Raw genomic sequence first — 12,870 nt, 5'->3', positions numbered from 1 at the left:
CCCACGCCAGAGTGAAGGAAGGAGAGGGATTCTGTGATGGAGGTAAAAGGATTCTAAGGAGGAGTGGGGAGAGCCAGAGTAGATGGGTGAGTGGTGGTAGGTCCTGCTTCTTTAAGACCAGCCCAGCTCCTTCCCAGAGAAAAGTCTGCTTTGAGTGGGGCAAATCTGAAGAGTTTAGGGAAAAAAAAATATTTCCTGGAAACCAGCCTTCAGGGAGGCATCTCTGGCTTCCAAAAAGTGCTGATGTTAATAAGTATACAGGACCAGGGGCATGGTGGTCTCTAAGAACCAAAGAAGACTACCTTCGAAACCTCATCCAAAAAGGGAGTGGAAAGTTCCAAAGTGGTTAGGTTCACTGTGATTGTAACTATGGAGAAGAATGTATGTCTGGGGAAGGCAATAGGTAAAGAATAAAATAAATTAATCGTGTCCAGGTTGTGAACTGTGGACCATTTCCTCTTGAAAGCATTCTTGAGTATTATTTCTGTGTTATCTTGTCAGTAACTAAAATAAGGATATTGAAGAGAAAGGAAACCTGAGCTTGAGGATAAACACAGAAGCCTGAGCCTTGCTAGGAGGCAATTTGGTACCCACAAAAGTAAAAGGACCCTCTATATGTTATAAGAACCGGAGTCATCCCAAGAAAGCTGAGCCCGGGTAATGCTGGGAGAGCCAGGCCAGTGGACTGGACCTACCCAACACGTGCAAAGACTACAGGGTGTGTCACCCCCAACACCCTGCATTGCCCACCCGCTCAGGGCAAGCAGAGGGTGGTGGCATGTTGTCGGCACAGCACTAATGTCCAGGAATGTGGCATGTCCAGGGCTTTATGATTCTAGGGCGGACAAAAGTAGCAGAATGAGTCCAGCTTCTCTCTTCTAACACTGTGGTGAGGTTCTCCCGGGAGCTCGTATTTGAAGATAAAATATGAATGTTTAGGAGACTAGGTATCATTAGGTGAAAGTGGATTTGATCGGGGCTTGAAAAGTGAGCAGAGAACTTTTGGCAAAGAGGGAAATCTTATATGAGCCTTTAGAAGTTATAGGTTTCTCTCTAGAGCATCCTTGGGATTTAGGAACCCCATTCATTGATTTCCTTGATGTTTTAGAAGGTATATTAAGTGTCTTTTTCCCCCTCCTAAGTTTGCTGTGCAAAAGGGGACTGTGGGAACTCTCCAGAGGTTTCTGAGTGAGACCAGACCTCAGGGTCTGGGCTGGATGTAGACCTGGGTCCCTGCAGCACTAGGCTTGCACGTTCAATTACTTGGCCACATGTGACAGGGCCTTCTTCATGGGTAAACGTGGACCCTCCAGTCATTTTAGGAATCAAAAATGAGAAAGGATGTTTGCTGGGCCAGGGCATTATCGAATGCGGAAAACGGTCAGAGGCCTCAGTCGTCACAGAAAGATGGTATTCTAAGAGAAACGACATCAGGAGAGGGAGGGGTGCCCCGGAAGGATCTCATCGGCGTCTGTTCTGAACTTACCATCGTCTTTTTCACATACACTTCTTGACCTCGGGACAATCCAAAATCGGCTATTTTGGCTACGTAGTTTTCACCAACTAAAATGTTCCTGGCAGCCAGGTCCCTGTGAATAAACTGAAATTAAAAAAAAAAAAATCATGTATTTTCAGCATCGCATTTGCTTTTTCACTCCATTTTGTTTCTTGCCTAGGGGCAAGAGCTTTGGGAAACAGAGAGGTCAGTGTGAAAAGGGGTTTTCAAAAGTCACCAGAATCCAGTTCCCTTAAAGTTCCTCTCCTAAATGCTCAGTGAGTGGATTCTGCCGAATGATCCACATGTCTCTGGAGGAGCAACCTGGGAGAAAAACCAGGTCATGAAATCTTCCAGCTGCCATGAATGGCCTCTGCTACTGTGCGTTATTTAGAGCCATGCCAAGCTAAGATCGGTGAAGGCACCTCACCAAATATACATGATGAGAGTCACTAGATAAACATACCGTCAGTGTTGGGCATGAACTTCTACATAAAGAGATGGAATATTAGCAAAGATATGAAAGTTAGAAGATTGTAAGAAGGAATTAAGGAAGAGAGAGCGACCAAAAACAAATGTACAAACTTATCTAAACTCTGATTCCAGAGAGAACTTCAGAGGAAAGATGTCCAAAGCAAGGTCCTCAAGACGAACCTGTTTTTGGCTCAAGTAGTCCATTCCCCGGGCCACATCTGCTGCAAAGTGGAGGAGCTGCTGGGAGGACAGCGTGGAGGCGGTGCTGTTAGCGATGGCGAACGCGGGGTCCGTCTCCAGCACTCGGCTCTTGCGCAGGAAGTCAAGGAGGTTGCCGTGGGGGGCATACTCGATGGCCAGGTACAGGTAGCCTGTGCGGGAAGGGAGAGAGCACCACTTTATCGGTAACCCTAAGCTGCTGTGATATTTCTGAGATGTGCTATGATTCTCGGGAAATGCTTATAAACCTCTGTTTTATCGTAAAGTTACACATCTAGTGGTACCAACCTCGGTAATGCTGGGGCCAGGAGGAAGACAAGTGACATCATTCCTGCAATACTTAAAGTGCTTGCTCTCGGGGTTCCCCTCCCCACCTCTACCAAACATAGAGGGCTTCCTGTCACCTACTCGGTGACACTAGTAGAATGAAATCAAAGCATTTGCTTCCAGACGATCGAAGACAGCTAGTCCACATCACCTTTCATTTTTTTATTCAATCAATATTGAATATCAAGAACCTAATATGAGCCAGGCATGTTATTCCAGTATGAATCTAGCTTTTCCTGACGTTTTGTTGTTGTTGTTGTTGTTGTTGTTTTGCGGTACGCGGGCCTCTCATCGCTGCGGCCTCTCGCTTTGCGGAGCATAGGCTCCAGACGCGCAGGCTCAGCGGCCACGGCTCACGGGCCCAGCCGCTCCGCGGCACGCGGGATCTTCCCGGACCAGGGCGCGAACCCGTGTCCCCTGCATTGGCAGGCAGGCGGACTCGCAACCACTGCGCCACCAGGGAAGCCCGAGGTTATTTTCTTTTTAATCAAAAAACAATGATTCAATATCCATAGCAGAAGGACCCACACCAGGTAATTTCTCTCTCTCCTGCCTTCTGCTCCTCCCTAAAATCTGGAATAAGTCACTATATTGCTGAGTAGGTCACTAGTCAGCAGAGTCTAGTGTCAGGGATTGCATTTTTGCTTACAGAAACCAGAAAACCCAACCTTTTAGGAAAAAAATAAAACAAAATAGTTCCTAGAGGAAACTATGGTGCAGTGTCTTATTTTTATTCCAAATTGCTTTCTCCTTTTTCCTTTTTAATAAAATGTAAGCTGCTTTGATAACAACATTGATCTGTGGAGCCCATGAAAAGTAAAGTGGTTTTACTGTCTTTTAAAGGTGAATTATTTGGGTTTTTTTTTTAATGTTGAATGAATTTAAACTTCAAAGATATTCTAAGAAAGTGAAATTCTCAACAACAATATAATCTAGCACTGAATCTTGTTGTACTATAAGGAAAGATATACTTCAATTCTGGTGTGAATGTGCTTCCTCACTTCTTTACTGAATTATAAATTTTAAGAGCCAACCAATAATGTGACGAGAGAGCAAAATTTTAAAAGATGTACATTCTTCTGTTGTTGTCGGTTTCTTTTTCTTTTTTTTTTTAACTTTCATTTACTGCTGTCCCATGCTGATTACTGTTCTCAGGAAATAGCTCAAAAATAAATGACATTACTTCATTATTTAACCTAAGAGACATGATCTGGCTTTCAGAATTACACCCTTATTGGATCACAGAATGATATATTGTTTGAAGTACCAGTATTTTTAGTTTAATAAATTGAGGAAAAGGAAGTAGTCTCTTTTCCATTGTTGGTATTTGCACTGCAAAGTCAACAAGAGGTTGTCAAGTTTGTAAATAATTACTGTGTGGAGCTTTTTTGTTGGAGCAAATTTTTCCATGAGAAATTAAGATTAAGCATAGATTTAGACCTACAAACCCAGGTAGCAAGCAGAGGTAAAGCCATGAAAGATTTCTTGTTACCTACTCACTCACAGCCAATTACACGCATTACAATAGGAAATACTCAGTAAATACTTGAATTAATCATATAAGTTGGACTTAAGAGTATGTGTGACATAGGACAGTTGTAAAACTTCAGTGTTATTGCACAGGACATTGTTTTGGATAAAAACAAAGTATTGATACTATTAGATATAAGCTTATTATTATTTTAACCTAAGCATCACCAGTGCTTTCACATTACAGTAGATTAATGGCATTCACAGATTTAACATTCAGAATGTCAGTTCCTTGGGTTTGGAGGGAAAATGAAAAGGTAGGCAACTAACAAGAACCAATCTACTTCACTCTTCCTGGTGCTGAGGGCTGCCTCAATCCACTTAGTAGTAGCTGAGAAAACCTCTGGATTAGCAAAGGTAGAGGCATGTAGGAGCCATGGATCTTTTTGGGCAGTAATAGCTGAACCACATCGGAGGCCAAAAGATTCAGCCTTGGGATCTACCTTCAAAAAGATACTAAATCTCAGCACGATCTATTAATGGGACCAGACATTCAGACTGAAACTGCAACTTAAAAAAAAGATAGATAACAATCTTACATGACTGTCTTTCCTAATTTCAATATGGAATGTGCCTGTTTTTTTTTTTTTAAAAAAAAAACAATCTGGCAGGAAAGACAGGAAAAGAGCATCTTACCACGATGTTCACACGCTCCTAAGAGATTGATGATGTTGGGGTGGTGTCCAAGTTTACAAAGCACCTCCAGTTCCCCAGCAAAGTCCCTGTGGTCGTCTTTGGAAGCATATTCTGGGAAGAAAGTAAAGAGTAGTGATCCCTTTCTGTTACACCTCTTCAGAAACAACTGTCCCCCCTCTGCTTCCCAGAACCTTCAGGTACACTCAGCCACCATTAGGTCTGGGAAACTGTATAGAAATCAGAGATGACTATAATGCAGATGCTTCTTTATTGTTGGGGGCTGTCCTGTACAAAGTAGGATGTTTAGCTGCACCTCTGACCTGACCCACTAGATACCAGTAGCCCAACTGAAAATGTATCCAGAAATCACCAAATGTCCCCCCGGGGGCAAAATCACCCCTGCTTGAGAACCACTGCTCTGAAGTTTTCCTGTTGAAGCTCTCAAATACCCAGGGAAATGATGTGGTCGAGATGGAGCTGCGTCCATTCTTAGACTCTGGCTCTCCCAGCTAACTCTACCGTCCAGAGACAAATATGCTCAGGGATAAAAACAAAGTTGTAGTGAAACATCACCAGTAGTGTACACACCTTGCTTTATTATGATAACTTTATTTTTTTCATAAAATAAAAAAAATTTTTTTCAGTCCTACTGAAAAAACTCAAATCTCAATGACATTTTCATAGAAGTTGCTTGGTAGTCAGGAAACGGTTGCATTTATTTCTGATCCTTTCATTCCATCTGTCCGCTAGCACTTTGATCAGAGGGAGAACCACCAGTCAGGCTGAAGAGAAAGCTCTTTGGCCAGTGCACAACTGGCTGATCAGCCTTGAGTCGGTGACAGTATGCTATTATGGCTTTTTGAAGAAATAACATTGGGGGAAAGGGTGAGAAGGGAGCTGGTAGCCATGTGCATCCCTGAACATGCTTGGAAATGATGGGATTGTTTCATATGGGCTAAGGGTACCCATAAGGCTGACAAGTAGGCAATTCCAAGTCAAGGACCCTGTTTATACCACAGGGACCTGAGGGTCAATACCTTGGAAGCATTTAAAAAACAAAGCTCTTTATAATAAGGTTGTCAGTAGCTGCCCTCTTTGCATGCATGACTTTTCCTGCAAAAAGTGTCTGCCCTGGTGCCCTGTTAAGCTATTCTACCTCTTCACATGGGCATGAGATAGACAATCAGCTCAGGTCAGATGCCAAAAAAACTGATGCTACGAAGTTCTACACCCTCTCTCCTCTCACTATTTTTACTGCTTCCTAAAGCTCCCTGTAACTAAAGTAGCAAAATGAAAAAGGGATTTCTGGATGCTAAGCAAGGGGTGTGTGTGTGTGTGTGTGTGTGTGTGTGTGTGTGTGTGTGTGTGTGTGTGTGTGTGTATGTGTGTGTGTGTGTGTGTGTGTGTGTGTGTGTGTGTGTTTAGAAACATTACTGTCTCTAAGCATAAATGATACTGTGTTTATTTTGTTTTGTTCATTTTCTGACATAGTGTTTTCTAGCGATGTGGAAAACAACAATGATTTGAAAAGATTTAGGGTTAATTGTCATCTTAGGCTTAATATTGCCGTCAAAAAGAAGGAAAACCCATCAGCAACCTCAGAGAGTCCTTACTATGGAGCTGCCCAATGAAACTAGTAATTACATTGCTGGCTCTAATACGCCACTTTTCAAGCCTGTGTGCTGTAAAAGCAACAGTGCAGCTTCGCAGTCATTTCTAAACTGTCCTTTCATCCGGAAGAGAAGACAGCTAGTATTGCCAGGGAACAAGTCTTTCTGCTTTCTCAGAAGATCTGATTAAATGGATAGGCCCCAAGCAGTCTTTTTTTTTTTTTTTTCTTCCCCCAAGCAGTCTTGAACACAACTGGAAAAGATCTAGCTCCTGTTGACCATACATCAAGGGTTTTCAAACTTGAGTGTGCAGAAGAGCCACTAAGCAAGCTTAAAAACACAGATGTTTCATGCGCCATCCCAGAAATTAGAATACAGTAGAACCATGAGGGGGAGAAACCCAGTAGATGCATTTCTAACGATATTTCTAGGAATGTTGATGCAGATAAACCATGAAGATAGTGGTTTGCCAAGTGTGGTCTCCCAAGCCTCAGAATCAGCATCCCATGGGAACTAATTAGAAATCCAAGTTCTGTGGCCCCGCGCCAGACTTACTGTATCAAAAACTGTGGGGTGGAGCCGAAGAATCTGGTTTTTTAACAAGCCTTCCAGGTGATTCGGATGCATCCTCAATTTTGAGAACCACTGGATTAAGAAAAATAATGCTCCCCCAAAGTCAGCAGGGTATGACAGAGAATCTGTATTCTCACATCCCAAGGAATCAAGACAGCGGTATCTAAATCGCTTATGCCTTCATGTTTACATCCTGACCCTCAAAGGAAACATCACCTTCAGTTGCACATAACAGCTCTATCTGACACCATGCCAATTTTTTGTTTAAAGGGTGTAAGACCTTAGAGGAAAGATTCAACAGGAAGTCAAGCTGTCCCCCCACCCTAGTAAAATGCTGACTCGAGCAGTCCAAGCGCTGACCTTTCATTCTCTTTATGGCAGCGTCCATCCGTAACCCATCCTTCTTGATGCGAGCTTTCAGGACCTGGCCAAAATTACCCTCCCCGATCACATCTTGAAATTTGATGTCATTCCAGTCAAGCACTGGATAAATTGTAGGGTCTGGGTTGTTTTTGGCCTTCCTGTTCAGGGCCAGAGTTCCTGAGTTGAATTGCACAGCTGGTTCTTCCCGCTAGAAAAATAATGGTTTTGTGTCAGGATTTTTCATAATTTTAAGATACATAATACCTCCTGATTTGTACCCACACTGGGTGAAAAAAGAAATACTGTATCCAATTCCAGAATGAAAATGGAAATAGGGTTCATTGAACAGGCCCATTCAGATGAAGTGGCTGCCTATAGAGCTGCATGGGCACGATCACAGGCCTCAGTGGCAAAGCACGCCACAATCAATTAGTTATGTCTGCAGAGGTGAGGGAGGGGAGGATAAGAGCATGTATGCCACGAAATAGCACATCCCTGAGTTAGTCACACTTGAGTTTCTACTCTGCTGTGGAATGAGCCGGTGTTGAGTTCTGATTTGGAAAAGAGCTCAGAGACCTATCTGGGTCAGTCACAGGACACACCTCTGTGAGAGCTTTGTTTCCTAGTGTCATCTTGGTCTATTCTTGGCTCTTACTCACTCTCTCCAACTTTTCCTAAAGCTCAGAATCTCTCAGGCCCACTCTGGTGCAGACACTGGCCCCAAGATGACTGATGCTTAGAGCAAAACCCAACAGGGTGTCTCCTTTTCTCCTGAGTTTCAGTGGCTGCTGATGGTATCAGGACAAAGCACCAGTACCATGATGCACTCTAGCACTCTCTACTCCCTTGCTGGTCCTTCCTCTACAGGGACAGCCTGAGTTGAGCCAGCTCTGGCAAGGAGCTGTTCTGTACTGAAGGGAATCTCAGGGACTCATGTACAGGAAGGTATACCTCATTTGGAATATGTAATTGTACTCAATGTTTCATATACAGAATCAATAAAGTTGGGTACAGATTAATTTTACAGAGCCTGAAACCACGAACTAGAGAAATGTTCAGGCTGTAGTAGAGCAAAGGACTCAAATAGGGTGCCTATAGGTAAAGTATGATTTTCTAAACTTTTTACTGGTCAAAATTCCTAGATGAAAGAAAGAGGCCATGCCAAGCACCATGAACTATGGCTGCAGACCGAAGGGTGCACAGGAATGGAGATACACACGTATATGTAATCCATACATATAGGAGGGATAATAGAATTGAAAGAGGTATTAGAGGTACAAAATGGAAACTGGAAACAGGGAAATGTGGGGAAAACTGGTCTAGTGCAAATCTTCATTACCTATCACTCTGAGGTCTGGTTACCCTTATGCCCTTTCATTACCAAAAATGTTCAGTTCCTTATATTACAAGATTACCCTCGCTGGTGACTTATTACTAGTATGACTGTATTCTCTTTCTGACGGGGCAGTAGTCCTGCTTTAGGCTTGGTCTCCTGCATACTTATTAAGAGCAATCTTTTCATTCTTAGAATTGTTCTGATTTGGACAAGAAATCATATAGTCATGCTATTTATCTCCTATTTCACAACGGAAGACAAAGAAAAGATGAAACTTGCCTAAGGGAAATATTTGCTTTACAGGTAAAATTTTTGGCCCACATCTTTAAAATGAAGGTTCTGCATATATGTGGACTTGCACTTATTACTATTAGGAAGATGAGACATACCACGTTTTGGAAGGCTTGGGCCATTCTTCTTTGGACGTTTGCCCTCTTCAACTGCAACATGATCAGAAAGGCCAACAGCACCGTCAGGCAGGTCATTCCCGCTGAGCCAAGGATGGCGATCAGCAGCATCTTCCCACCTCCGAGGTCTGCTGGGGCTGTGCCGGAGAACACAGGAGAAGGAGCAGGTTAGTCTGGTAGAGAGAGAGGCCAAGACCATCTGCAGGAGAAGTCACAGTGTAATGGGAGTGTAATGGCAGCCTGAGCCCAGCCTGAGCCCTGCTAGGTGACCTTGGGCTACTCATTTATTTTCTGGAACTCAATGGAGATGACTCACAGGGCTGTTCTAAGTTCAAAGAAATGCGCAAAAGGCATTTTTTTAAAATGGCAACATGCTAATCACTAATTGTTGTCCTTTGTTCAACTTTCACTTCCAAGTACAGGCCCAAGCAGATGAACATTACCGAGTAATAGTGAGAATGGCTAATTAGATCTATGACTTCGGGTAAGTGACTAAACCTCCCTGCACAATTTAACCACCTAGAAAAGCTTTAAAGCTCTGCAACTCTAAAGAGCAAAGTGTCTGCTTTGGCTTTTTTCTTGTTTTAAAGAGCTGATGGAGATTTTCTTACTACGCACTCTGATCTGAAGTGCCGGATGCAAGGCCTCTGCATGAAGCACCCTGTGAAAAACTGAAACTAGACGAAGCACAAAGGAAAACAAACAAAAAACAACAATCTGCAAAACCTCTGAAAAAAAAGCCTCTGCACCTGTTGCTCTTGTGGAGTTTGGCATCTTCAAGGGAGGCTCCTATTGCAGGGGGACCTTCAAGATGGTGGAGGGGTAAGACCCAGAGATCACCTTCCTCCCCACAAATACATCAAAAATACATCTACATGTGGAACAACTCCTACAGAACACCTACTGAACGCTGGCAGAAGACCTCAGACTTCCCAAAAGGCAAGAAACTCCCCCCCGCATACCTGGCCACATGGCTGACAGGGGTTTGGTGCTCTGGCCTGGTGTCAGGCCTGAGCCTCTGAGGTGGGAGAGCCGAGTTCAGGACATTGGACCACCAGAGACTGCCCGGCCCCACATAATATCAATTGACAAGAGCTCTCCCAGAGATCTCCATCTCAACACTAAGACCCAGCTCCACCCAACAGCCAGCAAGCTCCAGTGCTGGACGCCCCATGCCAAACAACTAGCAAGACAGGAACACAACACAACCCATTAGCAGAGAGGCTGCCTAAAATCATAGTAAGTTCACAGACACCACAAAACAAACCGCTGGACATGGCCCTGCCCAACAGAAAGACAAGATCCAGCCTCATCCACCAGAACACAGGCACCAGTCCCCTACACCAGGAAGCCTACACAAGCCACTGACCCAACCTCACCCACTGAGGGCAGACACCAAAAAAAAAAAGGGAACTACGAACCTGCAGCCTGTGAAAAGGAGACCCCAAACACAGTAAGTTAAGCAAAATGAGAAGACAGAGAAATATGCAGCAGATGTAGGAGCAAGGTAAAAACCCACCAGACCAAACAAATGAAGAGGAAATAGGCAGTCTATCTGAAAAAGAAGTCAGAATAATGATGGTAAAGATGATCCAAAATCTTGGAAATGGAATGGAGAAAATACAAGAAATGTTTAACAAGGACCTAGAAGAACTAAAGGGCAAACAAACAATACTGAACAACACAATAAATGAAATTAAAAATACTCTAGAAGGAATCAATAGCAGAATAACTGAGGCAGAAGAATGGATAAGTGACCTGGAAGATAAAATAGTGGAAATAACTACCACAGAGCAGAATAAAGAAAAAAGAATGAAAAGAATTGAGGACAGTCTCAGAGACCTCTGGGACAACATTAAATGCACCAACATTGGAATTATAGGGGTCCCAGAAGAAGGAGAGAGAAAGAAAGGGTCTGAGAAAATATTTGAAAAGATTACAGTTGAAAACTTCCCTAACATGGGAAAGGAAATAAGTCCAGGAAGTGCAGAGAGTCCCATACAGGATAAATCCAAGGAGAAACACGCCAAGACACATATTAATCAAACTATCAAAAGTTATATACAAAGAAAAATTATTAAAAGCAGCAAGGGAAAAGCAACAAATAACATACGAGGGAATCCCCATAAGGTTAACAGCTGATCTTTCAGCAGAAACTCTGCAGGCCAGCAGGGAGTGGCAAGACATATTTAAAGTGATGAAAGGGAAAAACCTACAACCAAGATTATTCTACCCAGCAAGGATCTCATTCAGATTCGACGGAGAAATTAAAACCTTTACAGACAAGCAAAAGCTAAGAGAATTCAGAACCAGCAAACCAGTTTTGCAACAAATGCTAAAGGAACTTCTCTAGGCAGGAAATACAAGAGAAGGAAAGACCTACAAAAACAAACTCAAAACAATTAAGAAAATGGTAATAGGAACTTACATATCGATAATTACCTTAAATGTAAATGGATTAAATGCTCCAACCAAAAGACATAGACTGGCTGAATGGATACAAAAACAAGACCCATATGTACGCTGTCTACAAGAGACCCACTTCAGACCTAGGGACACATACAGACTGAAAGTGAAGGGATGAAAAAAAGATATTCCATGCAAATGGGAATCAAAAGAAAGCTGGAGAAGCAATTCTCATATCAGACAAAATAGACTTTAAAATAAAGACTATTACAAGAGACCAAGAAGGACACTACATAATGATCAAGGGATCAATCCAAGAAGAAGATATAACAATTGTAAATATTTATGCATCCAACATAGGAGCACCTCAATACATAAGGCAAATGCTAACAGCCAAAAAAGGGGAAATGGACAGTCACACAATAATAGTAGGGGACTTTAACACCCCACTTTCACCAATGGAGAGGTCATCCAAAATGAAAATAAATAAGGAAACACAAGCTTTAAATGACACATTAGATAAGATGGACTTAATTCATATTTATAAGAGATTCCATCCAAAAAAAACAGAATACATGTTCTTTTCAAGGGCTCATGGAACATTCTCCAGGATAGATCATATCTTGGGTCACAAATCGAGCCTTGGTAAATTTAAGAAAACTGAAATCCTATCAAGTATCTTTTCTGACCACAACACTATGATATCAATTACAGGGAAAAAACTGTAAAAAATACAAACATATGGAGCCTAAACAATACACTACTAAATAACCAAGACATCACTGAAGAAATCAAAGAGGAAATCAAAAAATACCTAGAAACAAATGACAATGAAAACACGATGACAGGAAACCTATGGCATGCAGCAAAAGCAGTTCTAAGAGGGAAGTTTATAGCAATACAATACTACCTGAAGAAACAAAAAAAAAGTCTCCAATAAACAACCTAATCTTACAACTACAGCAATGAGACAAAGAAGAACAAGAAAACCTCAAAGTTAGCAGAGGGAAAGAAATCATAAAGATCAGATCAGAAATAAATGAAAAAGAAATGAAGGAAATGAGAGCAAAGATCAATAAAACTAAAAGCTGGTTCTTTGAGAAGATAAACAAAATTAATAAACACATTAGCCAGACTCATCAAGAAAAAAAGGGAGAAGACTGAAATCAACAGAATTAGAAATGAAAAAGAAGTAACAACTGACACTGCAGAAATACAAAGGATCATGAGAGATTACTACAAGCAACTATGTGAATAAAATGGACAACCTGGAAGAAATGGACACATTCTTAGAAAAGCACAATCTTCCGAGACTGAACCAGGAAGAAATAGAAAATATAAACAGACCACTCACAAGCACTGAAATTGAAACTGTGATTAAAAATCTTCCAACAGACAAATGCCCAGGACCAGATGGCTTCACAGGTGAATTCTATCAAACATTTAGAGAAGAGCTAACACCTATCCTTCTCAAACTATTCCAAAATATAGCAG

General features: G+C 42.1%; 1 protein-coding gene across 1 annotated transcript in view; it reads right to left on the bottom strand.

Annotated features, from left to right (window-relative positions):
• TEK (TEK receptor tyrosine kinase) overlaps positions 1-12,870 on the bottom strand; it is a 103,965-nt gene that overhangs the window by 9,365 nt on the left and 81,730 nt on the right. The window contains exons 14-18 of the mRNA XM_082843548.1: positions 8,953-9,107; positions 7,225-7,435; positions 4,682-4,792; positions 2,150-2,340; positions 1,487-1,600 (exon numbers count right to left, since the gene is read on the bottom strand). Of these exons, the coding sequence (XP_082699674.1) occupies positions 1,487-1,600; positions 2,150-2,340; positions 4,682-4,792; positions 7,225-7,435; positions 8,953-9,107 (782 nt within the window). The remainder of the gene's footprint in view (positions 1-1,486; positions 1,601-2,149; positions 2,341-4,681; positions 4,793-7,224; positions 7,436-8,952; positions 9,108-12,870) is intronic.

The sequence above is a fragment of the Leucopleurus acutus genome (genome assembly GCF_964270905.1).
Source record: "Leucopleurus acutus genome assembly, chromosome: 7".
Lineage (NCBI taxonomy): Eukaryota > Metazoa > Chordata > Mammalia > Artiodactyla > Delphinidae > Leucopleurus > Leucopleurus acutus.
Note: the sequence above shows the minus strand (reverse complement) of the source record. Positions and strands in the feature narration are given on the sequence as shown.